The sequence below is a fragment of the Micromys minutus genome, assembly GCF_963924665.1.
Source record: "Micromys minutus genome assembly, chromosome: 24".
In the NCBI taxonomy this organism is placed as follows: domain Eukaryota; kingdom Metazoa; phylum Chordata; class Mammalia; order Rodentia; family Muridae; genus Micromys; species Micromys minutus.
The window spans coordinates 42,845,637-42,870,783 of NC_137959.1; the positions used below are offsets into that span (position 1 = coordinate 42,845,637).

The 25,147-nt window shown below is 50.7% G+C and overlaps 1 protein-coding gene across 1 annotated transcript; it reads left to right on the plus strand.

Annotated features, from left to right (window-relative positions):
* Positions 1-2,408: 2,408 nt before the first annotated feature.
* Positions 2,409-17,070, plus strand: IRF8 (interferon regulatory factor 8; the record flags this gene model as incomplete). Its single annotated transcript, XM_080936792.1, has 8 exons — positions 2,409-2,582; positions 6,231-6,414; positions 8,160-8,248; positions 9,743-9,848; positions 10,725-10,772; positions 15,439-15,819; positions 16,065-16,180; positions 16,688-17,070. 8 exons carry the CDS (start codon positions 2,409-2,411, stop codon positions 16,862-16,864), a joined length of 1,275 nt encoding a protein of 424 aa, XP_080792918.1. The 3' UTR covers positions 16,865-17,070.
* Between the last annotated feature and the right edge of the window lie 8,077 nt (positions 17,071-25,147).

Below are 25,147 nucleotides of genomic sequence, written 5' to 3' on the forward strand. Positions count from 1 at the left end.
ACATGTCTGTGATGGGTTTCCTGCTCAGTGGTCGGAAGGTGCCCAGGGTTGAGGGAAAGAGATGGTGTGAGCCCTGCCACACACGGCTGGTGCAGATGCTGACGTCTGTGTTAGGTGAGCTTCTGCACCCCGTCTTGTGAGGAGCCTGACCTAGGACACATTGCCTGGTTGTAGATTAGCTGTAGACAGGACTGGGCCCTCGAAATCAAGAAGAGGAAGCTATAATCATGTGAGCGTGTTTAAAAACCATTAATTGTCCATAGTTTGGAAGAGAGTCAGGCTCTGCCTGCCTAGGGCCTCAGAGGTGGCTTCAAAGGCTATGGAGGGGATCGTACAGGTGCTGAGAGCTGGACCCCACCGAAGCTTTCTTCTGTTTGAAGAATGAAAGAAAGCCTCGCTCGTGCGTGCGTGTGCTGACACTGGGATAGTGCTGATGGTCTGTGCTGTTCCCAGGGGATGGCTGTTCCTTCTACTCTCTCCCCTTCTGGGTTAGAGGACTTCACCTTCCTAGCTTTCATGGTCTGTAATTCACCTTTCATTTCAACGACTGCGTTTCTCTGTTACCCACTAAGACATCTGTCCTTCACAGTTCTGGGGTGTTGGGCACCTGAGGATCCTCACAAGAAAGTGCGTTTCCTGTTCTGGAGAAACTTCCAGCCATGCCAGTGAAGTTTCTTTAGATTTCAGGAGGTTCAGGGACCATGGGGTATGAGTCACAAACCCATCTCCAGGGGCTGAGTTCAGGCTTTCAATTGACATATCCTCAAATACTCTGGACCCCCACCCCAGCTCCCATCCCACACTCATTCTTAGAGGCCACACAAGATGCTATCAAGCCAGGAGAGCCTCCTCTTTCCTCTCCAGAACAAGCTGTAGAAGCCAGCACCCTACTTGTTTTTTTTGGGGGTACCCGGTGGGCATTTTATTCCTCTCACTAGGTATTCCTTTCTGACCTGTCATTTATGAATGCAGTGGTCTTAGAATCCTGGGGTTCTTGAGATAGCCCTTCTTTCCTGATTTTCTTGTGAGGGTCCTTAGAGTGGAAAACCAGTGTCTTCCCAAGGTAAAGAACCCTTGCTAAGGTCAGGGTTTCCCAGCCATCTGCTGTTTTGTTGGAGAGGTGCCTCAGGTGGCAGAACACTGTAGCTCTGGGTCCAGTCCCCAGCAAGGGGGAAAGATCAGGAGTTTAAGGTTATCTTCATCAACCTAGGAAGTTGGAGATCAGCCTGCAATATGAGGCCATCTCAAAAACAAAACTCAGAACAGACTGGAGTCTGACTCCGCTTCAGCCCTCTCACCCCCTTCCAAGCCTACCAGTGGCAGCTGAGGCTGCTGGGTGGGAAAGCTGAAGTCAGTCTTGGAGAAACCTCACCTCCCTCCTCATAGGCTGCTGCCGGCTTGGCTTTCCTGCCCCCACTGCTACCCGCAGCAGTCTGGAGTTTCTGAACCGCACACCTCTTATTCTGACCACCCTGTTGCTTTGCGGGACATGCCAGCTCTGGATGTGACTGTTCTCGGGGACATCTTGTCTCTTCACCGACGATTACTTCTTTCTTTCCCTGCCCCAAGAGGTCATTTTGGTTGGAAGGGCTAGAAGTGCTGTGCTCTGGTTTTCGGGGTGGGCGTTTGTCCAACTGCCTTGGGGATTTCCAGGCTGTTCTAGTAAATGCCGGCTGCAAGTCTGTATGGGCAAATGCTTGCTCTTCCCAGCCTGTAGGCAGAGCTACCTGATAGTGCTGGTGAGAGTGTTCAAGCGTGCCATTAGGTGTCTGGGGATAGCGGGCCTGGGTAGGGAACCCCTGAGCTGGCTTTGGACTGTCCCCTTGTCCTCACCGAGGGTTGATCCTAAGAGTTCCTGAGGAAGTACCTGTGTTGCTGGAGGAGTCTTTTAGGACACAGGCTGTGGTACAGGTACTTTACAAACAGCTCCCAGACTGAATCCCTGTGGGAACGGGGCCCTATACGTCTGATATTCCTGTTACCACCTTAGCTAGCAGGTTGCTGCAAGCAGTCTTGAGAGTGTCCTCTTTCCCAGGTGGTGCTAGGGTCAAAGTCTGTGAGGAACACCAGTCCCTGGGTATCGTTAGTCAGGGTGGTTCTCAGAGCGGTGAGCAGCTCATAGGAAGCACGGAATCATGGGAGAGGGACTTCTTCCCAGCAGGTGCCCTCAATGTCAGGGAAGAGCTGGACCCACATCCAGAGTCATGGGTGAGGCACATCCGTGAACAGCCTTTCAGTTTTCATTTGGAATTAGGGCCACCAGGCACTATTAATTTCTCATGGCACTGGCCCAGATGTCTCCCAAGCCGGCACCTTTGTGTGGACGGACGTCTGGTCTTCCTGTCAGTTCCGGGACTGCTCTGACTCACAGAGATGCATTTGTTATACCAAATGTTTTCTTTCCAAGGATGTGTGACCGGAATGGCGGGCGGCGGCTGCGGCAGTGGCTGATCGAACAGATTGACAGCAACATGTACCCGGGGCTGATCTGGGAAAATGATGAGAAGACCATGTTCCGTATCCCCTGGAAGCACGCCGGCAAGCAGGATTACAATCAGGAAGTGGATGCTTCCATCTTCAAGGTAAAGCTCCCTGCGTCCCCACGCGCTGGTTTCTGGTTTCCCTCTGGCTCTGGAGTAGGAATGTCCTAAACAAGGAGGAATGCCTGCCTCTGGAACATCCCCTCCATGAGGTCAAGAGGGACTTTCCTGCCTGCTCTGCGCCCCTAGCCTTGGCATAACTCTCATGTTCTGCTCGGTGTGCTAAGGAAGGCGTCAGTCTTTGCTCTTTCAAAGTGTAAGTCCTTCTTGGCATGCTGGGACCAGCTACGAGGGTGACAGCCCTCCACAATCGCTTCTGGGTCAGGTTCGAGGGGCATCCTGAGTTTGCGCCTAATGTTTCTCTCTGAGAAGACTAAGTGGTATCACCGAGGGCAAGCCACGCAGCGAGGCTAAGAGCCAGCGTCCTCTCGCCTCACCCGGGCAGCAGGTGATGCTCCTGTTTGTGTTCTGTAGTGCCACGGAGAGAAGTGGCTTCTCCAGGGTCTCATAGCTCTTGTGTGATAGAGCCTGAATTTGGAACCGGGTGGTCCAAGGTCTTAGCTCTTTACAGTATGGAGAACTAGGATAATTTTTCCTTAAGCTCAGATATCTCCTGAGGGTTGTCATAGTCACCTATGAGTGTTCCTAAGGCATTTGGGCATCTCCATTCCTCTCTGGGGAGTTTCAGAGCCCTAGGTCATGGTCAGCCCACACTTCTACTTTGTGAGCAGCTGCAGCCTTTAGTGGTTTGACCCAGAGCTGGGGTTGTAAACCGCTGCCCTTAGTTTTCTGTATGTTGTTGGGAGCTGGGGCTGGGGTGGAAGGTAATGAGGACCATGAGACCCACTGAACTGCTGAGGGCCAGAAATAGACTCAAGACTGTTTTCAAGAGGGGAGCAGGGCCTGCAGAGACTGTCTTGGAGGTTGCATTCTGGGGACACAGTCTCCCCTTTCCAGTGATAACTCTGAACCAAGCCTATGGGAATTGGCATTGGCACTGAGCTTGGAAGGAAGGCACAGTGTACTTGGCTGAATCTTTCAGGAAAAGGGCAGAGTTCTGGACCAGGGGTCTCAGTTGTTGCCGGAGACAGCAGATCTAGTTCCCTGCAAACCAGGAGTCCTGAAATAAAGCCCCAGATTTATGCATCTTGTGCAACGTTCTTCACGGCCGACAAGCCGTTTCAACAGCACCGAGGAGAATGCGCAAGATTCCCAATGTTTCCGTTGGTTACGCAGTCACTCTGTGTGGCAATCTGAAACGAGACATCAATCTCGGCAGGAATGGCGGGAGATCAACGGGTGCCTACTTGATTGGGAGGTGGGAGAGTGGCGGGAGATACAGGGCGGAGAGGGTCTTCTCTGAGCTGTCCTGTGTGGGGTGGGTACCTCTGCATCATCAGCCAGCCAGAACTTGGCTATTGAAGAAACCCTACGATAAGGCCTGGGGCAGATAGAACCATTTTAGGGGCTGTCTGTTTAAGTAAGAAACCCGCTTTGCTCAGTCAGTTAAAACCTTTAATAACTGAAGGTGCTAAGGAAAAGGTATATGCTTGCTTTTCTACCAGGGAAAGGGATTACACCAGAGAGCCCTGTGCTGTCTACGGGCAGCATCTTGTGGCCTCCTTCCTGTGTAGACCACAGAGGGAGAATGAAAAAGATACTCAGTTTGTGTCAATCAGGCAGGGGCTGAGATTCCTTGGGCCCTGCTGAAGATAGGCCTATGTATCACTTACTCTGTGTGAGGAGGAACTTGAAGGATGGAATAGGGGTGAATTTTTATTTTACTTCATTTTGAGTTTGGAACTTACATAGTTCAGGCTGATCTCAAACATGCTACTCAGCTGAGGGTGACCTTGACCTTCTGATCCTCCTGCCTCTACCTCCCAAGGGTTCAGGTTACTGGTGTGGGCCACCATACCTGGTTTATATGGTGCTGAGGATTGAACCCAGGGCTCATACACGCTGGGCAAGTCCTCCTTATCAACTGAGCTACATCCCCAGTGTGAATTTTCAAAGCTCGGTACAACACAATGTCAGCGGAGAAGAATTTTAAGCAGTGGGTGCCTCTGTGGGTCCCAGGATCACCCACTCTCTAGTTTCAGCCCTGAGAGATTGTGCAAACAAGATTGCCCTTTAGAGATGGTTTCTGACCAGATGTGGCAAGGCTCAGGGTAGGCTCACGCTGGTACCCAGGGCTGCCTCAGGATGCTTCCTGACCATGGAGTCTGGCTTCATGCCTGAGCCCTCCAGTCTTTCCTCCCAGAGGAAGCATGAGCCCATCATGGAGGGCTAAGCTGGGCAGTGCTGTGAGACACCTGCTGACCAGGACACTACTGCGGTCCCTGTGCTTCCTCAGGTGCCACTGGGGAGTGGGTTCACCCAATGATTTAGGGGTGGGGGTTCTTCACTTTCGTGACAGATGTTCTGGGTTGCTATATCCAGGGAGAGGTAACTGCTGGGGGAAGCCTTAGTGTGTAGGATGGACTTCACTGTGTCGGTGGCAAAGAGGCAGAAACTTCCAGAAAACCCAGCCCCGAAGTCACTGCTGAAATCCACCAGCTGTTCACAACAGCCCGAAAGTCAGTGTGTGGCCAGTGGTGCCATTTAAAATAAGGGCCAGAACTGGAAACTCTCTACTTAAAAAAAAAAATTCTAAAAGAGGGTTTGCAGCTATGTGAGAGGAAGTGACCACTCAGGCTCAGGGGTAGGAATATTCCTCCAGCTTCTTGCTGAGCAGAGATACAGAATTTGGCATCAACAGTGCAGAAAGCATTGGCCCTGAACATGAGTGTTCCCTGTGGGTGTACGTGTGCCTATGTGTGTGCATTTGGAGGCCAGAGGCCCGTGCTGGTGTGTGTTTATTACTGTCCACCTGCGTTCTTTAGACAAAAGAGCTCACTGAGCCCGGAGCTCAGGGATTAGGTTAGGTTGGCTGCCAGAACACTCTGTGGATCCTGTTAGCATGTCCCCAGCACTGGGCTCACAGGCACACATCTCCATCTTTTTCTGTGGGTACTGGGGATTTGAACCTGGGTCTTCATGTTTACAAACAGGTATTAAATGGGCCCCTGCTTAGATTTCTGGTCTTTGCTTAGATCAGAAGCTTTGGACAGGTCAAAAAAAAAAAAAAAAAAAAAAAAAAAAAAAAAAAAAAAAAAAAAAAAAAAGAAAAAAAAAAGAAATTAAAAAAAAAGAAGGCACTTAGCAGGGCAAATAATTCACTGCATTTTAAGTGGCTAGAATCACGCAAAAATGCAAAAACAACTTTTTGTATTAAAAAGAGAGACTGGTGAATACATATGTGTTCCTTTTCATGCCTGGGGTGTTATTTGAGAAAACAGAAAACCTTTGACTGTGCTGGTGAAGCCATTCATACCTTCTTCTTCGGGCTTCACGACCGGAGGCCCCCAGATTCTTCAAGCCAGAGGACTTTGTCAAAGATGCTTCCAGGGATGTGGGGAACCTGGGGAACCTGGGTCCAAATTCCAGCTTTGCTGGGAGTTTTGGGGATCCGTACCCCAAAACTGTTTAGATACAGTGGTCTTCCTGAAGTCCAACTGGGTGCTGACCTTGGACAAGGGTTGATGGCCAGAAAAGTCTCTGGGGAGGGGGTGATGTGCAGCCGGCCTTCGAGTTGAACTCTGTGGTTTGTGTCCCTCTGTGTTTATCCATTTCTCTCTCTTTCTTCAGGCCTGGGCAGTTTTTAAAGGGAAGTTTAAGGAGGGGGATAAAGCTGAACCAGCCACGTGGAAGACGAGGTTACGCTGTGCTTTGAACAAGAGCCCAGATTTTGAAGAAGTGACTGACCGGTCTCAGCTGGACATTTCCGAGCCATATAAAGTTTACCGAATTGTCCCCGAGGAAGAGCAAAAATGTAACTATCTTCTGGGCCCAGGAAGCCTTCTAGGGCCCTCCCTCACCTTCCCCCCCTCTGCTCCTGAAGCCCTCAGTCCACAGGGTCAGAGCAGGCATGCCACCCACAGGGTTTGGGTGCCTGGTTTTAGCTAACCAAAATTGTTCTCTCTTGTGTAAGCAGACATGGAGAGCTGCTCTGCTGACCTCACACGCCATGCGCTGTCAAGTGGCAGCTTCCTGTGGGGGGAGTGGCCAAGTGGAGGCAGGGAAGGGTGGAGGACTCTGGGTCATGGCTCAGAGCTGGAAGCTGGCAGAGCCCCTGGAGCTCAGTGTAAACTCCCCTGGAGGGTGTGAGTCTCTGCTGAGGTCTGCGATGCAGAATTCCCTTTTGCTTTCTAGCAGTTTGCAGAGGAGGCTGGGGAGGAGTGGGCAAGCCAGCGATGGGTATGAAGGTCCAGTGACAGTTCTCCAGTCAGACAGGCCAGCAGCGGGGACTTCACCGATGGCCTCGGTGTGTCACTGATAATGGGGATAACATCATTCCTGAGGTTTCTTCCAGCAGTAAAGTCTCAAAAGCATCTGTCAAGAAGGGAAAGCCTTCCCCATCAGAGCCTCATGGCTCCCAGGGTCTGGTTCATCCTGTACTGCTTCTAGAAGGCCAAAACAACCCCACTTCCTGGCTTGTTTGTCTTCGCAGTGATTTGAAGCAATAGGGAAGTTTCTTTCAGAGCCCTGCTTCCCCAGGATCAGCCAGGCTTGACCTGGTAAATGACCCTGACTTGTTTATAGCATGGGTGGAGGCCCATCACCTGCAGTGTTGGGAGTAAAGGAGAGGCAGAGGAACATAGATAGCATTTGCATAGTGCTTGTCCTGGTGTACTGTACTATGAACTTGAGTGATTTGCCAGCTTCTCTGGGTGGGTGGGTGGATGTGTGGGTATGTGGGTGGGTAGATGGGGCTCTTGCCCTCTGCTTGACCAGCAATGGATTCTAGATAAATCTCTCCATCTGGATGAAGCAATGGGGAGATCACACAGGTTCCTGGGAGTGGGGAGCCTGGCGGGGGCGGGGGGTTTGTTAGTCCTGTGGAGGTTAACCTCCCAAGGCAAATTTCTGACCAGGGAAGAGATACATAGTGGGTCAGAACCCATCTGGACCAGGATACCAACAGATAAATCATTGGCTCCCTGGGAGGCAAGCGGAGACTGTGAAACAGGGCACATGTTACTTTACCATGTGGCACACAGGTGCACGCGCATGAGCGAGCGAGCACACACACACACACACACATACACACACACATACACACACCACACGAGCACACACACACACACACACACACACCACATTCATGTAAAAGGACAGAAAGATTCTGCTACCTGGCTCCCTACCTTTCAGGAAATCTCTGGGTGTTTTCAAACACCCAGACGAGCAAACTTACCTTCAGTATATAGGCCATAAGTGCCTGGTGTAAAATGCACCGGATGGGGTTCAGATAGAAGGAAGAAACTAAAGTCTGGCCCTTGTCCTTTAAAAGCCTGTGTTTACAACCCCCCACCACCCGCCACTTCTCCCTTTTGACTTGGCAGATCAGATGACCGGGCCATGAGAAGGAACGGCTGAGCCTTTCCCAAACCTTCCTGCAGCTGCTGGTCAAAACCAGCGAGGACTCTCACCACCTCCGTTTCCTTAGTTCAGCATTTTAAGAAAAGGTTGCAATGTTCGGGCTGCCCTAGGTCATGGTGTCTGTCCCCTTTCACATAGGCAAGCTGGGCGTGGCACCTGCAGGCTGCATGACTGATGTCCCGGAGATGGAGTGTGGCCGTTCAGAGATCGAGGAGCTGATTAAGGAGGTGAGTGGAGGGGTCTCAGGCCCCTCAGAGGCACTGAGAGCCTCTGGCTCTCCAGAGAAGTGACACTCCTACCCAAAGAGACAGAGTGAGGGCCTCCCCAGCTATGTCCCCAGGCCAGCCTCTCTTTACTGCCTGTCCTCCTGTGTGCTGCCAGCAAAGCTTTGCTAAGCTCCAAGCTTAGTTAAACACGTTGAATAGCATCTTTGAAGAACTCCTCGGAGTCTTAGCCTTGTTTCTTAGCCTGGCTTTAGGAATAGAATGTGACCTTCTCCACCGCTTCTGGTCATCCCACGGGCCTCATGGCAACCAGGTGGCTTGCTTTTCAATACACAAGTTTTATTCCTGAATGTGCCATAGGTTTGGATGACTGAGGCCAGTCGGACTCGCTAATTGTGGTGGAGACTGGCCTGTGGTCCGATGCTCACCTAGCATGCACGACCGTTCCCAGCAGTGCACAGAAAACACAGATCTTAGAATAATCCCCCTTCGCATGCATGGTCGGCAGCCTGTAACTGAAGGTGCAGCGCAGGCTCTGTTTAAGTTAAACAGATGGCTTTTTGTGTGACTGTTTTTAGCCTCTTTATCGGATTCTTTCAGTGTCTATACATGGTGGGGTTTTCATAGCCGAAACAACCCTTTAAGCTCACGTAAGCAAGATGAGGTCTCTTTAGATGGCAGGTGGCCCAGACCCTGTCACCTCAACTACCCAGGAGGCAGAGGCCAGGTGGGTTTAAGGCTCTAGCTGCAGAATGAATTCAAGGTAGGAAACTTTATGAGACTCAGCCTTGAAAACAGAAGGGGGAAAAGGCTGGTAATGATGTAGCTCCGTGGTAGAGCCCTTGCCCCGTGAGCACAAAGTCCTGGTTTCCATCCCCAGCTCAGTGGCAGCATAAAAATAAGACCAAGAGTGTTGTTAGCCCAGCAGCTGTGGAGCAGTACATCCAGCAGTATCAGCATCCCAATCTGCCCAGCTCTGTGGCACGTGGCCGTTGTGATCTTCTGGGTGGCCTTGGTTCTGCGTCCCCTGAACCTTGTCTTGTTTTCAGTATAAGCCTTTGTTGCCAACTTGCCTGAGCCAGTGGATGATTATGAGGCCACAAGCAAAGGAGGTTTCAGGATGTCTCCTAATGGGACGTATCCACCACTGCAGGCCCAAGACCCCTGTGTTTCTCTGAGTTGAAGTTCTCAGAGCACAGTAGGATTGGCTTGGTGTCACCCCAGAGGGTTGCTCCAAAACTGGGCGTGCCATGTTCCTGGGCATCCAAAGGCCAGTGAACTCCTTTGTAGCCAAGGCTAGTTAGAATGCCAGCCCGGTGGGTTTATTGTCATCTAGGGTCTAATGAGTTGCTAAGGGAAGCTCAGGTTCTATCCCGTGAGATAAAGTCATGGATTTGGTTGCGTATCTGATACTGGGTTTTACAAACATGGAGTGGATGGAAGGCTGTCCTGGTGACCCGTGACTCAACTGCTCCTTTCTGTCACCCGATCCTACAGCCTTCTGTGGATGAATACATGGGTATGACTAAAAGAAGCCCATCCCCACCCGAGGCCTGCAGGAGCCAGATCCTCCCTGACTGGTGGGTCCAGCAGCCCAATGCAGGTCAGTGTGGGTGTCTGGCACTGGCACTAGGCTTTTCCATTATGGTAGGAGGTACTTGCCACTGTTAGGGTCCATGTCCTGTGGAAGGCTCCTGAGTCACAGCCATGGATTGAGACAGCCGAGATGCAGCTTCTCAGGAAGGCACAAGGGTTGGTTGGTAACAGGTAGTTATGCATGGCCATGCTCCTCCATACTCTCAGGAAGTTGAGGGGAGTCTGCCAACATCCCCAAGACTCAAGGGAGGCCACATCTCTCAGCCACCTGCCTCCTTCCTGTCTCACCATCAGTGCACCCCCAGAGCCAGAGAGAGTCAGGGCTTCGGGATTGGGAGGGGAGCTCAGTCAGGAGCAGGCAGTCGCTTAGAAGCCCATTTTGGGGAGTTTCATGTCTTGGTGGTGCCTCCTGTTTACTCATCCATAAAATGGGCGCCAGGACCTGCCTGGTGGGATGAAAAAGTGAAATAAAGGATTCACTGCTTTGTTAGTATCTGGGCAGTACACTCAGGCTGTATATACTTAGAGGGTCATTCACCTGGGCCCCTACCTCAGTGTGTGAGCAACATTTATGGCTCATAGACATTTTGGTTTCCTCTTTGCTTCTTTCCTGCTAAGACAGGAGCTGCCTGGAGGTCTCGGCTGGCCTTGCAGGACTGTGAGGTTTCCAGGCTCTGGGTGTTAGTGTCCTGCAAGGGACCTTGTGCTGCAGGGATGTCTTTGGCAAAACATCTTTGGGTTTCTGTGTCTAAGAGCATGAGTGATCACATAGAGTGAGATCTGCCCACCAGCACTGACACCAGCATCCCCCGGGGATACATGGGTCCTCCCTACTCATAGCACCATCTCAGCTGGGCATATCCTTTCTGTTCTCTGCTTACAGGCCTGCCGCTGGTGACCGGGTATGCCGCCTATGACACACACCATTCAGGTACCAGGGTGCTCTGGGCGGGTATGGCACAGGCTCTGCTTAAAAATAGCCCATGGCATGGGCAGGGTCCTATGGACAAGTGTGGCCTGGGGGTAGCTTCCAAAGACTGATTCTTCCTCCTTGTTCTGTGTGGTTTGGGAGCAGGCAAGTGGCCCAGCTTTGCTGAACACCTCCCTGAGGTGGTCATAGTCAGCCAAGTGTGTCTTCAGAGGCAGCTGTGCACCATGGAGTGTAGGTTGCTCGATTGCTTTGGCCTTGTGTGTGGGGACCTGACTTCTTGGAGCATCAAGTTCACCATATGTGAAATGCTTTGAGAATCCGAGTGCTGCACTGTTACTAACACGGTCTAGTAGGGACACAGCTGGTCAGTGTCTCCCATGCACCTGTAGTGAGAGTCATAGAGACGGTTGTACTGATGCTGATGGTGCTGATGTTGGTGCGGATGTTGGTGGTGCTGATGGTGCTGATGGCTATGGTGATGCTGGTGATGGTGCCGATGCTGACCACGATGATGTAGATTGCATCAGTGCTGCCTGTAGAAGTTGGATCTGGTTCTTCCTCCCAGCCCCATGCTCTCAGACTCCAAATATATTTACAAACACATTGGCCATATAGCTAGGCTCTTCTCTGACTGGATCATCACTTAAAATAACCCATCTATTCTAATCTACATTCTGCCACGTGGCTGGACACCTTGCTCAGGTACCACGTGTCTGTCTCCTCACATCTTCCTGGGTGAGTCTCCCGTGCCTTGCTCTAGCCCAGAATTCTTTCTCCTTTCCGGATGTCCCTCCTCCTACTTCCTGCCTAAGCCATAGGCTGTCAGATTGATTATTGATAGGAACAACATCCATACAGACAGGAAATTCTACAGCTGCCTTAATGAACAAAATGATCCTTCCCCTTGGAGCCTATATTGGAATCCCCACCCCCAGTGTCTTCTGGCCATCTTCTCTGTGGCCTGTGTTATTTTGCCTCTCTGTTGTGTATGTCTGATGTCTGTCCCTAACAAAGTGCTTTGCTCTGTATTTATGGGACAGCACAATAGACATAGTTTGGGAAAGGACTAGGAAATTTTAAAATAGAGATCTTGAACAGTTTTTCAAGGGAAGAAGTTACTTTGCTGACTCCCCACTGGCTGAGAATAGCACTCAGAGCTGCAGACATGTTATATCCTCATGTTGCTCCAAACTTTGGGGTGTTTGTTTTTGTTTGAGGTTGCTTTTAACCTATTGGCGGTTGATTACCATAGTGTGTACACATGTGTGCACATGAACACACACACACACACAGATACTATTTTGGGTCATAGACATGGGAGAGTATTAATTTGAGATTTAAGCTATGCATTTAACTGGCGTTGTAAAAGCTGATTTTATGGGAAAGCTGGGGCAGAATAAGGCTGGTCACATGGTTCTCTGAAAGGCAGATTAAATAGGCAGAGACCATAGTATGTAGACAGATCAAGGATATACTTTTAAATGGTCTCAAGGCAAATTATTATTCTGGCTGCAGAACCTGGCAAAAGTTCAGTTTCTGAAGGCAAAAGGTGTTTCCAGAAAAAAGTGATTATTACCACAGGTGATGTTTCTGATGGTAAGATGGTGGTGGTGGTGGTGGTGGTGGTGCCACTGCTGCTGCTGCTGCTGCTGCTGATGGTGATGATGGTAGTGATGACGCTGATGATTCTGATGATGATGGTGCGCATGGTACTGATGGTGGTAATGCTGGTAACCATGGTAATGGTACTCATGGTATTAATGGTGATAATGCTGGTAACCATGGTAATAATGGTGCTGATAGGGATAGCTAGTGTTTGTAGTGTGATTTTGGGTGCCAGTCAAGGCTGACACTCTTGTGGGCTCTTTTCTTCTCCCCATGCCTTCAAACTCCTCTGGGTTATGGAGATAGGTTGTCTCCCATTTCACAGGTCTTGATTGTGTGGCTGAGGCCCCAGAGTGGAAATTTGGTGCTGGTGTCCCATCCTTACTGGCATCTCTGTGCCATCCTACGAGCCACTATACTGTCTGGTTTCATGGTAGACTCAGTGGGCCTCAGGGAGAAGCTGTGGGAATCATCACGGAGGTAGAGGCTCACCAAGAAAACCACAAATACGTGATACACCCTCTCTCTAGTGCCAGCCCCTGTGTGTGGGGTCCTTTCAGACCTGACTGCAGATGAGAACTATGCTGGTACAAACTTCCGCAGGCATTGCCTCCAAGTCTCCTCTCAAGGCCCCTTAACTCACTCACAGGAGGCCTGGGGTCACGGGCTAAGCCTTTGGCCTTGTCAGCCCCGGGCTGTGGCCCTGAGAGTCTGCTGACCAATGCATTCTGGGTCACACTGGCTGGTTCCAGACCTGCGGCCATCTGAGTGAGAGGTAAAGTCAGCCTCTGAGGAGGAAGTGTCTTTGAGTCTTGCACAGCTGTCTCAGCACAAGTGCTGGAAGCGAGGTGTCCTCAGCCACTGTGGGAGCAGGTGCCCCGAGCTCTTCCAGAGCCTAGCTCACATGCCCTATCTCTGTAGATAAGCTGCAGCCGGGCTTCCTGACTGCAGAGATGACACGGGGTAAGATGGGTGAGGCAGGGGCACCACAAGGAGTAGGGGAGACCTCGGCACTGTGCAGAATCTTGGCCTTGAGGGCTATTCCATGGTAGCTGCCTCCCTGTGATGACCAGTGTTTTGGGCCTTTAGACCAGGCTAGAAAAGAGGCCTTTTTGGTATGTCAGCTCTTCAGGGTGAGTTGGAGCCAGCCTGCTATGGGGAGCAAGGCCAGGCTCCCTGAGCACACAGCTGGACTGGCAGGGTCTGCACCTCTACCTCATCAGCCTGCAAAATGGCTGTGGTGACCAGCAATGTACCGCAGGGGTCAGATGTGTGGATGCACCCAGTCCTTGCAGACCAGAGATTTCAGTGTGTAGCACCAGGAGTCTCATTAACGGACCACATTTTGTTCCATTTCCCTGGCTCATGTGGTCTCACAAAAGACCCCCACAAAGCTGGTGCTCTTGCCATCTCTACCTTGCTGATGAAAAGCAGGCACAGAGAGGTGGAGCCGCTTGCCTCAAGTCACACAGTTGTGGAATTCAGGACAGTGCTGGAATTCAGGACAGAAGGTGATGCAGATGGTGATGGAGATGGTGATGGTGCTGATGGTGCAAATGTTGATGCTTATGGTGCTGGTAGTGGTGCTGGCCCTGATTTTGTGGTTTTATTGGTGGGCCCGGGATCAAATGGGTGAGATGCTGGGATTACTCACACAGGGTCTCTCAGGCCGGGGTGCAGCTGGTGGCTGCACAGCTTTAGGACACCATGGGTTTGGGCAGCTATTGACTTGCGCGGCTTCCAGAGAGAAGCCTGGACTGGTCTGAGGTGGTCAGGCGAAGCTTAGGATGCATAAGGCTGATGTGGAGAATTCAGTTTACAGCAGTTACAGAACTTCTCCAGTGCCCTCCCTGTAGCCCCAGGCTGTACTGGTGTCCCAGCTCCCCACACTGGAGCCCCAGCTCCATGCTGGCTGTCAGTCAGGGGCTGCTAGATCCTCTGCATTGTACTTTTCTTGCCTTTTCACTTTGTAACTTTATCTGGTATTCTGTTGTCCTTGCCTGTAAGAGGACATCAGTGCCGCCTAGTAGACAGGAAGCCAGAGGCCAAAGCAAAGGAAAGTCAACGAGAGCCAAATACAGAGCTGGCAAGTTTCCAGCCTCATGGCTCAAGTTCAAAGTATTCCTCCTAAAAGACGGTTGGGATTATCATGGTCTGTTGGTGCCAAACTGAAGCTTCTCTCTCTCTCTCTCCCACTCTCTCTCTTTCTCTCTAAATCTTATTGATTGGTTTGTTCACATCATGGTGCTAAGAAGGAAACCCAGGGCTTTGTATGTGTGATGCAAACACTTCCCCTCTTGACCTGCATCCTCATAGCCAGCTGTTGAGGTGACAGGGAGAAGGGATGGTGAGGTTGTACGCTGTGGATCTTTCTGGAGGACAGGCTGTGTGTAGGACTGTACAGAGGCTTTTGATCTGAGTCCAGGGGATCCCAGGACACAGTATTTGTGACAAAGTCGACACCTTCACAGGTGGGTGTTTCTTCCCATCTCTAATGGAGGCCAACAAGTCCAGGGTGACTAGGAAACCAGAGCCACAGGGCACCTCAGGAGAAATTGCATTGGCAGTACTTGTATGTCTTGAACTTGGTGCAGTTCCCAGGCCTTCCTAGATCTCTCTCTCTCTCTCTCTCTCTCTCTCTCTCTCTCTTTCTCTGTGCACACACACGTGTGCACATGTGTGCATGAATACATCTTCATACCTGTGCCCGTATGTGTGCAGATGCATGTGTCTAAGAATACATGTTCATATGTTCATAGATTCATGTGTATAAGAATTCATGTTCACATATATGTACGTGTGGAGGCCAAGGGCAAGTCTTAGGCATTATTTCTTGGGCACCGTCTTTCTCATTTTTTGAGACAAGGTCTCCCACTGGCTTGGATCTGACAAAGTAGGTGAGACCGGCTGGCTAGCCAGTCTCAGGCGTTGGCCTTTCTCTGCCTCTCAGGGATTACAAGCAAACACTGCTTAGAAGAGGAAGACTCTGAGCCTTTGGGGAGGAGGGACTGGGGCTCCCCACCCTCTAGGCCTCAATGCCCTGTGTTCTTGGCCCCCACAGCCTTCTCCCAGATGGTGATCAGCTTCTACTACGGGGGTAAGCTGGTGGGACAGGCCACCACCACCTGTCTTGAGGGCTGCCGTCTATCCCTGAGCCAGCCTGGGCTGCCTAAGCTGTATGGGTCCGATGGTCTGGAGCCTGTGTGCTTCCCGACGGCCGACACCATCCCCAGTGAGCGGCAGAGGCAGGTGACCCGGAAGCTGTTTGGGCACCTGGAGCGTGGCGTGCTCCTCCACAGCAACCGCAAGGGTGTGTTCGTGAAGCGGCTCTGCCAGGGCCGCGTGTTCTGCAGCGGCAACGCAGTGGTGTGCAAGGGCAGACCCAACAAGCTGGAACGGGACGAAGTGGTGCAGGTCTTTGACACCAACCAGTTCATCCGAGGTCAGTACAGAATCACCTCACTGCCCATCTTCGAGGCCACGCCCACCTCCTTCCTCGAGCCTCCTGCAGGGCAGACTAAATGTACTCTTGCATGGCTTTGGCAATGGTTTGGCTGGGGAGACCCTTTGAAGCCTGGCCGGCCTGTGCTTCCCGAACAGCTTGTGACTCCTTTCCAAGCTTGGCACCCCGGCCCTGGGCCCTGACTACACACAGCTCAGAGGTTTCCTGGTTTCTGTTTCTTTCAGAGCTACAACAATTCTATGGCAGCCAGAGCCGACTACCCGACAGCAGGGTGGTCCTGTGCTTTGGGGAGGAGTTTCCGGATACAGCGCCCTTGCGCTCCAAGCTCATCCTGGTGCAGGTGAGAGCTAGTGGTGTCTGTCTGTGTGTCTAGGAATCCTAGCTCTCATTCTCACGGTTCCAACTTTACCCCAGGGTGAGAAGAGACAGTGAGGGCTGGGTGCTCCACCTGTGTGACCAGTGCAGGAGTCGGGAACGAGACCACACAGGGCTCTTGTCACCTCTGTGATGGCTTCCCATGTTGGGACTCTCTTCATCTGTGTTTTCCTTCCTCTCTCTGCTCTCTCCTACCTTCCCTTCCCCTCTGTTCCTTCCTCTTCAGAAGATTTCCATTTGTCCAGCGGCCTGAAGGTCTAAGCGACAGATTACAGTCTATGTGACTGTGGTCTGAGCCGTGGCACTCTGGTGGACATGGTGGTGATGTTCTGAGCTTCAGTTAGCCAGGTTGGAGCAGTTCTGGGAGAGCACTCTTAGCAATGTGCAGGAACACTGCCTATGTGTTCTCTTCTTGAGGACCTGCCCCAATTCCCCTCCACCTCGACTCTGACTTTGCACATGGTCCTTGCAGGTGGAACAGCTGTATGCCAGGCAGCTGGTGGAGGAGGCGGGCAAGAGCTGCGGGGCTGGCTCCCTGATGCCAGCCCTGGAGGAGCCCCAGCCTGACCAGACCTTCCGGATGTTCCCAGATATCTGTACCTCACACCAGAGACCATTTTACAGAGAAAACCAACAGATCACCGTCTGAGCCTCAGTCTGAGCGCCCCACCTTGCCTGAGCTCAAGCCTCACAGTTCTGTGACTGAGAGAATTCTGAAAGGACGTGGACCCCTCTGGCTGGGGTGGGTGGGTGTCTGACGAGGGGGCCTCAGGAAGTCCACAGATGGATGCGCTCCTGCTCAGGCAGGTGTCAGAAGCTTGCAGGGGCTGTGGTCAGAACCTGTGATTAAAGCATTCCTTTTCTGCGTGCGTCTTTCCCCTTCACCATGAATGGCTGGCCTTCTTTCTGCATGCTGAGGTCCTTGTCATGGAGGTGGTTCAAATCATCTGGTGGCAGCAGACCCTCCTTTGTCCTTGTCTGGCTGAGGGTAGAGATTTATGGCTTTCTCTGCCTGATTGTACACGAAGAGATTTTACAGTTCAGGGCTTTTCTTTTTGTTTTTGGCCAGAAGTCTGAGAAAATAAGTTGACGATAGATTTTCCCCCCCAAATGGGTTTCACTGTAATTTCAGTCTCTGCTGTAAATCACTTTAGACCTTTTCTGTAAAGTGGGGCAGATTATAAATATGGGTGTAGATACCTCTTGTGGGCTTCCCAGGAATTTTGGTTGTGGCTCATCGATTCGTATGACTCCATGTCAGCTGACAGGACTGTGTGGGGCATCGTAGGATGGAGAGGAGAGGACCCATTCACTGGCATCTCAACCTTTCTTTGTCCTACTCCACAACCAGTCCTAAGACCCAGTGAATGTTCAGTGTCCAAACTGTGCTCTTGGTTCACATACCAGGAAAGGTACTCATCCTACATGGTGGGCACAGAGCAGAATATCTACCCTCAGCACATTTTGACCCTCCCACCTCCAATCTGACTGTCCAACCTAGTATGCAAGTAATCTAAATTGGTGACTACAGTCCTACCTAAGGGACACTTTCTGTAGGAGTGAGCTTCTGTCAAGGATTTAGTTTGGCTATCAGTTACACAACAGGCAGAGGCCAAGCAGATGTGGGGTCAGGAAACACATCTGTAACCTCTTGTCTGAGGACAGGAGAGCCCTTCTCTATTTGTTCTACTTTGTAACAAGCCTGGGCTATAGGCTCAGTGCAGTTAGAAGAGTTTAATGTGCTCAGCACTCCCTGGGGAAGGGCAGGGAAAACCTTACCTGTTGGCTGCTGTTCTGAAAAGTGGGGAGAAGTGTGAGGGTGGGGAAGACAGTCTCGGATAGCTACAAGTGACAGGCCACACCTTACAACCGGAAAAGCTAAGGAACATGGGGACCTTCGTGGCTACTGTGTGAAGGGGATGGGGGTGTGGCCTGCTCAACAGACAGGGTCGCCAGAATGTGTGAATCACAGGAACAAAACCCTGGGACCTGCTTCTCCCCCTCAGCCAAAACAAGAGCATCTCTTCCGAAACCACGACAACCTGTTCACTTGCCCCTTGTCACACGCCATCCCCCATCTGCCTCAACGAGGGCTAGTATAATCCAGATATTTATTTTTGTATTGACTTAAGAAGTATTCATCTTATCCTTTATTAAAGTAAGCTACTCTTTCATAAAAGTAACGTTCATTTCTTGTTTTTTAAAAATCACTTTTGATTATAATTTTCATTAGATTTGAGGATTTTGGTTTTTTTTTTTTTTTTCTTAGTTTTGATGTTAAAAAATGAGACTGGATCTGACTCTGCAGCCCAGGCTTTGAATTCATTGTAATTTACCTGCCTTGGCCTCCTTAATGAGGGGAGGAGAGGCATGAGTTACTGTGGATTCTGAAAGGAGGAACTTTAAAGAAATAACGGACCGAGATTTTAAGGATTTAGGGCTTTTTTCCCCCTTTCTCTTAAGACAATGGCAGAAAGGTCTGGAGTGCAAAAGACACCCAAGAGTGCAGTAGGCAACCCATGATATTCAACCAGATGTAGACTAAAGTTTCAGTGAGCTCAGGCTGCGTGAAGTGTGGGAAGGCACGGAGGAAAGAGACTGTACTGACAGCACCCTTCTGGAAACTTCTGAAAGCTTCTGGAAGCTTCAGTGGGTCAGTTACCAGTCACAGTGATGAGGTATTACCTTCCATGCATGTTCACATACTTGTGCTTGACACGGGTCCAGTACAGCCCACATTGGTGCTATAACCAGCCCAGGGACTATTCCAGTAGCAACTGGGAGTAGAGTCCCCACTGCAGGTGGGCACGGGCTGCTAGTTCAGGTGGGTGGATGTGCCTGGCACATCCTGTGTTTGGGGCAGTGCATACTGTCTCTTTTCTCATGGGATCCCAGAGACAGGGCTGGTAAACCACAGTTCGAAAACGTAGGAAGTGAGGCAGAGGGCTGTTCTTGGCTTGAGTGAAGCCTTCTGTGTCCTGGGAGCACAGTTAGAGCCTCTTCAAGATCCCTAACCCAGAGGACAGCCAACCTGGGAGCAAAGGCCGGCAAACCTCACTCAGTGAGTCGTGTTAGCTCCAGAGTGCTCCGACAAGGAAGTTTGGGTATAAGCAGCTCTTCTCTGAATGTGGAGTGAATCCAGTCCAGCCCGTGTCTCTCAGAGCTCAACTCCTGGGCCGGAAGTGGATGCTGTCTCCCTAAGGTGTGGAAGGGAGCTTGGGCATCTCTGAAGGCTGGGGTCTCTGGGGACAGGACTTGGGTCCTCAAAGAAAAGTGTCTTGTTGCTGCTTAATTTCCTAATGCCTCCAAAGTCCACGTGGGAAGCAAGCATTCTGTTTCCTTTTGTGCCAGCCACATAAGACAATGACCCTAATGACAGTGACAGTAATGACAGTGAGGGAAGAGAAGGGTGGGGTAGGGCAAGCCCAGGGTGTGCCTGCTGTGTGAGGTCTTAGCTGGGCTGGTGGAAGGCAGGGGTGAGTGACAGGCTAGGCTTCCACTCACTCAAAGCTTCCATCTCCCATTTTTCCTCATCAGGGAGAGGAATCTGATCCCACACATGGAGGAATAAAGAGGCTTAATGGGCATGAAGAGCTTAGAGCAGAGCCTGTTGCTCAGAAAATACCAAAAATAAGCGCATTTCTGTTTATCACTCATCCATAATTAAGCTGCAAGTGATTAGATAGCTGCACTATAAATACTAAATAACCCTTGCTAATGAGTTATAATGCCAATGGCCAAGTAATTGAGTGTGTGTCAATCAACTCTGTCAATGATGTAATCCTTAGTAGGGTGTGGTGGCGCCCTCCCGTAAGCAGAGCACTTGGGAAGCTTCGGCAGGAGGATGGTGAGTTCCAGACCATTCCAGGCCACACAGTGAAATACTGTCTCAAGAAACCAAGTTACAACACCAATAGTGGAATTGATACTTAGTTGTTTGGAGTGATAAAGAAATGTATGACTGTGTAGAATTATATGGTTCCCTTTAACTGTATATTAATGTGATCATTTTTAAACCTTCCATTGTAAACAGTAATGAAATTATTAAACTTCTCTCATGAGGTTCCTTACACGGAGTCTGTGCTAGCCTAGTAGAAAGGCTGTCTTGTTGAATCCCCGATCCTACCTTCCCACCCAGAGCCTGAAGTTCTGTAGCACTCTTCTTCTTCATCATCATTATTATAATTATTTTGTTTGTTTTTGAAAAAGAGTCTTAGTCTCTATTCCAGGCTGACTTCGGACTTGGTTTTGATGCTCACAGGGCAGGTGGTGGGGAGAGGCAAGTGAGGCATTACCTGGGATCTACGTGGAGCCCCGTGATGGGAAAGAGGGACCTGAGATACCTTCCCAGCTTTCTCCCAACCGTCAAGCATAAAGGTGGTTTGACAGGTCCTACGAACTCGCACATCCCACACATCCTGCGGGAGGAGTCGCTGTGAGCATCCCTTAGAGAACATGGAAATAGTGTGCTTTGCCTATAGTCAGTCTTTCCTATGTGGTGGGAGTGGGCGAGGCAGGAGAGGGAAGGAAGGGCAGAATCTGTGGTTTAGAATCACTGATGGTGAGGCATGGGGAGGGAACAGGCTTTTGTGGATGCTGCCGGGTGAGGCTCTCCCATCATCAGATTCTTGGCTTATTCTTAGAGGCCCTGGCAATAGTCACTTTACTCTGGCCTCTGGATCGCTAACCTGCACGGACCAATGCCCCGCTCCTAACAGAGACAAGGCTCTAGAGGAGATTGAGAGACCCTTGCAGAAGCCACGGGCATGAAGGAAAATGGGATCTGGAGTGGCTGAGACACTGATTTTTCTCCCCTAAACCTGTCCAAGTACCTGGCATGGGGATCCCTCCCATGTCCCTTTGGGAGGTTTGGGCAATTTTTGAGCAAAACATGGGATGAAATAGCCACCTTTTTGCTTTCTTTTGCCCTCTTGCTCTCCCACCCTTACCCCTCCGCTCACCCCCACCCCATGTGCTCATGGCTGGTCTCTACTCCTCTCTCTACCTCTACTACCCTCTTAACTTCCCCCACGACTCGAATAAACCTTCATGATTTGAATATACCTTGACATGTGGCTGGTCCCTTAGTGGGAAGGGATTCCCAACATGAGCCTCCCAGAGACATCTCCCTTGCCCCCAGGCCTCACTGTACCTCCATGGGTCATATTCCCTCCTCTTCATCCTTTCTGTAACATTGGTGCCAAAACCTGGGATGTCACCCTTTAACAACACCCTCAGTGCAAGGGTGTTACCATAATGCTGACAGCTTTGAACTCAGTCCCACTCAGTAACACGGCTCCAAGCCAGGGTCAGTCAGAACTTAGTCCTCCACTTGCACATGCTGGGGGCAGGTCTCGATTATCCGTACAGGCCAATGTCCCAGTGTTGAGTCAGACTGTGGAGAGTGAACAGATGGGTCAGAGCCAGAGAAGACACGTGGACACCACAGAACAGGATTTAACTGGGCTGAGATGGTTTAGCGATAGAAGCCAGGCCATGAGCTAAGGGATGAGGTGGCTCTTGAAATTGAGGAAAACAGGGAAACAGACAGAAGATTCTAGAAGGAGCTGCCTTGCCAATTTGTAGTTCTGGCTTTTAGGACTGTCAGGGAACTATTTTTAGTCACTGATATAGCACTGTCCCACAGCCATAGGACAGTGGCTCAAAAGGTTGATGATGTTCAGAGGAGAAACCCAGGACCCCCAGGATGGATGTTAGGGGTCCTGTGTTTTATAATGGGTCACATCATCCCCTTTTCTCCAGACTCAACGTCCCTGCAGCTGCTTCTCTTCCATCAGCAGTCTGAACATCTCACAAGGGAGCAGCACTGCCCCTAGTACTTGGGGACACTGGGGTGGAAACCCCAAGATTGAAAATAGCCCTGCATTATTCTTAGTTAGGTTTCTGCTCTCTTCCCCGAGGCAGCCAGCTGAGAAAGCCACTTCCTTCTGCTAGCCTGCCGTCCACACTGGAGTCTGTCCTCTGTCCTGCTGAGCTCCCAGCCTCCTGGGGCTGCCCAGAGGTGGGTCTCTGTGAAAAGATTTGCCCTGTGTTCCTGGCCTGACTGTGGCAGAAGTTTTGGAGAGGAGGAATAGGGGTGGGCTGCTGCCTGCTCTGTCTTCTTCTAGGGTCTTTCTTGTTGTCAAGTTCGAAGCCATGTTTCCTTTCTCAGGGTGCAAGCTCCGACCACGACAATCTCTCAGTTGAGAACTTGTTTCCACTCAAAACCACGGGCTGGCACAGGCCTTTTCTCAAAAAAAAAAAAAAAAAAAATCTTTTTCTCCTGTTTCTCAAGCTTGACCTTAAGGGCCAGTTGCCACTGGAAAATGTAAATGACGTCGTAGGACAGATCACCTTAGGTGTGCAAGGAGAGCGAGGCTTTGAAAGAGGGCTTTACACTTTGTCCATTTCCCATGACGGGTTGCTTCTTAAATGCCAAGGAGGCAAACTGTGCCCTGCTCACATGACTTGAAGACAAAGCTTCAGGCGATGGCTTGTTACTCTCTCCTCACCACCAAGCAGCTTAGAGATGTTTGTTGTGTGAAATGGATGTGTAAGTGAGGAGTTTCTGGGTCTGATGTGCCTGGAAGGTTCTAGAACATATGGGCATCCTCTCTGCCAAGTCCAACCATGTGCTCACCTGAAATCATTCTCCAGGTGGATGCCAATTCCCCGAGTGTCTTCTGGACTGGAAGATGACCTGGTGGGGATAGTGATCCATTCTAGCAAGTGATGTCCAGGGCAGGTCCCCTCGGTCATGATCAGGAAGACTCTGACAGGTGGTGGTACCCTTGTCCCATCTCCCTTCACTTCAAGAACATCACTTTCATTATTCAGATAGAGAATCCAAGTCCCAGAGATGAGCTATAAATGACAAAACAGCTTGTATTGGCCATGAGGTGACTCAGTGCTTTGTGGAGGGTCAGCAGCTTGCCACACTCTGTCATGGAGCCCTGACTATGTCGGGCACCTTGTCTCCCTCTGTGTGTCTCAGGGAAGGGTCCCATCCTCACTCAGTTATGGACCTTGGCATCTTTGACACAAGGGTTCTTCCAGAGGGTCTGTGACTGAATAATAGGCAGGGGATATAAGGAAATGTGTCACTGAGCTTCTAGTAGGTTCTTCCAGCCCTTCCTAGCCAATAAACAGGTACGAGGACTCTCCAGTCTTGAGTCTCTATCTTTACCGCATCACACAGGGAAACTCCTTCTTCTTACCTCTGCTTGCCTCCTGTGACATAGGACTCTCCAGCATGGATGTGGATAGAGCAGAAGGGATGTGGGACTGTCTTATATGTGCACAGATAGAGCAAAAGAGGTGTGGCATATGAGGAAAGGTGGGCCAGAGAGACCACCTAGCTAGGAGAGGTCGGGTGTCACCCAGCTCTCTTGCAGGTCTGTTCTGGACACTGGTTCAGGACCTAATCTCCTGGAGCAGAGCTAGACCAATTTCACACCTCGAGCATTCCTTGACTATTTTGAGAGGTGTGAAATTGGTCTAGCTCTTGACCCTACAGAGGGTCCCCCAACTGGAACTCCATGGTCTTTTCTTCCTGTTTAAAGGAGGATGCTGAGACCAGGCTTGGAGATACATGACTTTAATCACAGCATTCAGGAGGCAGAGGCAGGCAGGTCTCTTGGAATTAGAGGCCAGCCTGGTCTACATTATGACTTTAAGGCCAGCCAGGGCTACACAGTGAGATCTTGTCTCAAAATAAATATACTAAAAATATAAGAAAACAAAGCCAGGAGCTGCTGGGACACCCGGCACACTGCACAGATGGCTCCTTTGTGGGTCCCTTGGTCCCCCAGAAAACTGCCCTCCTTGTCCCTGTCCACAGAGGCTTACCCAGGTCCACAGACAATGACAGTGGGACAGCTCAGGCATCCCAAACATGTGCTCTGCCAGGGGATACAGATTGAGGCCTCTTTGTGTCCCCCATGGGCCCCTCAGTTCCTGGGGTCTCCAGCAGCTCCTGCCTACTGTTCTTTTTGAGAATTCTCCTCACCATGTTAACCTGAGCAGTTTTCCCAAAGGCCCCGATATGACACAGCTTGAGACACTCTGGAGCCCCAGCCTGCTTTCTGTCTGAGCAGCTTCTCCTTCCTGTCACCACGAGAGCTTCCTTTTGCTGTTCCCAGGATCCACATGCCCTTCCAGTGATCTCACAGCCAGTGCCTCACCACTTCCTCTGCCTGGAATCTGCTTCCTTCCTTTGGAAGCATGTTGAAAGCTTCCCCCTTCAGACTCCTCTGCCAACAGTCACCTTGGGAAAAGCTCTCCTCTGGCCTCCATAACAGAACAAGTCCCTTTGCACTGACAGAGCCTAGGCAAAGACACCCAGACGTGACACCCCCTTCCCTTTGTTCTTGAGGCTCCTCTATGGTACACTCCAGGAGGGCAAGACTCTCCCATTTGTATTCTCTGGTGCATCTCCAGGCCTGGAGCCAGGTGGATTATAAAGGGTCCAGTACTCTTGTGACTCCATCCATCCACCTATTAATCTACCTGTCACTTGCTTTTGTATTCACTTAGCACTTATTTACCCAAACATTTATCCACTCATCCATCTATTCATCCACCCACCTATTTATCATCCCTCTATTATCCATCCATCGTCCATCCATCCATCATCCACCCATCCCTCCATCCATTATCCATCCATCATCCACCCATCCATCATCCACCCATCCCTCCATCCATTATCCATCCATCATCCACCCATCCATCAACCCATCCATCCATCCATCCATCCATCTATTATCATCCATCATCCACCCATCCATCTATCTATCCATCCATCCATCCATCCATCCATCCATCCATCCATCTATCCATCCATCCATTTACCCATCCATCCCTCTCTCCATCCACCTACTCTCTTATCCACCAACACATCCACTCACCTACCCCAACACCTGCCTGCTCACCC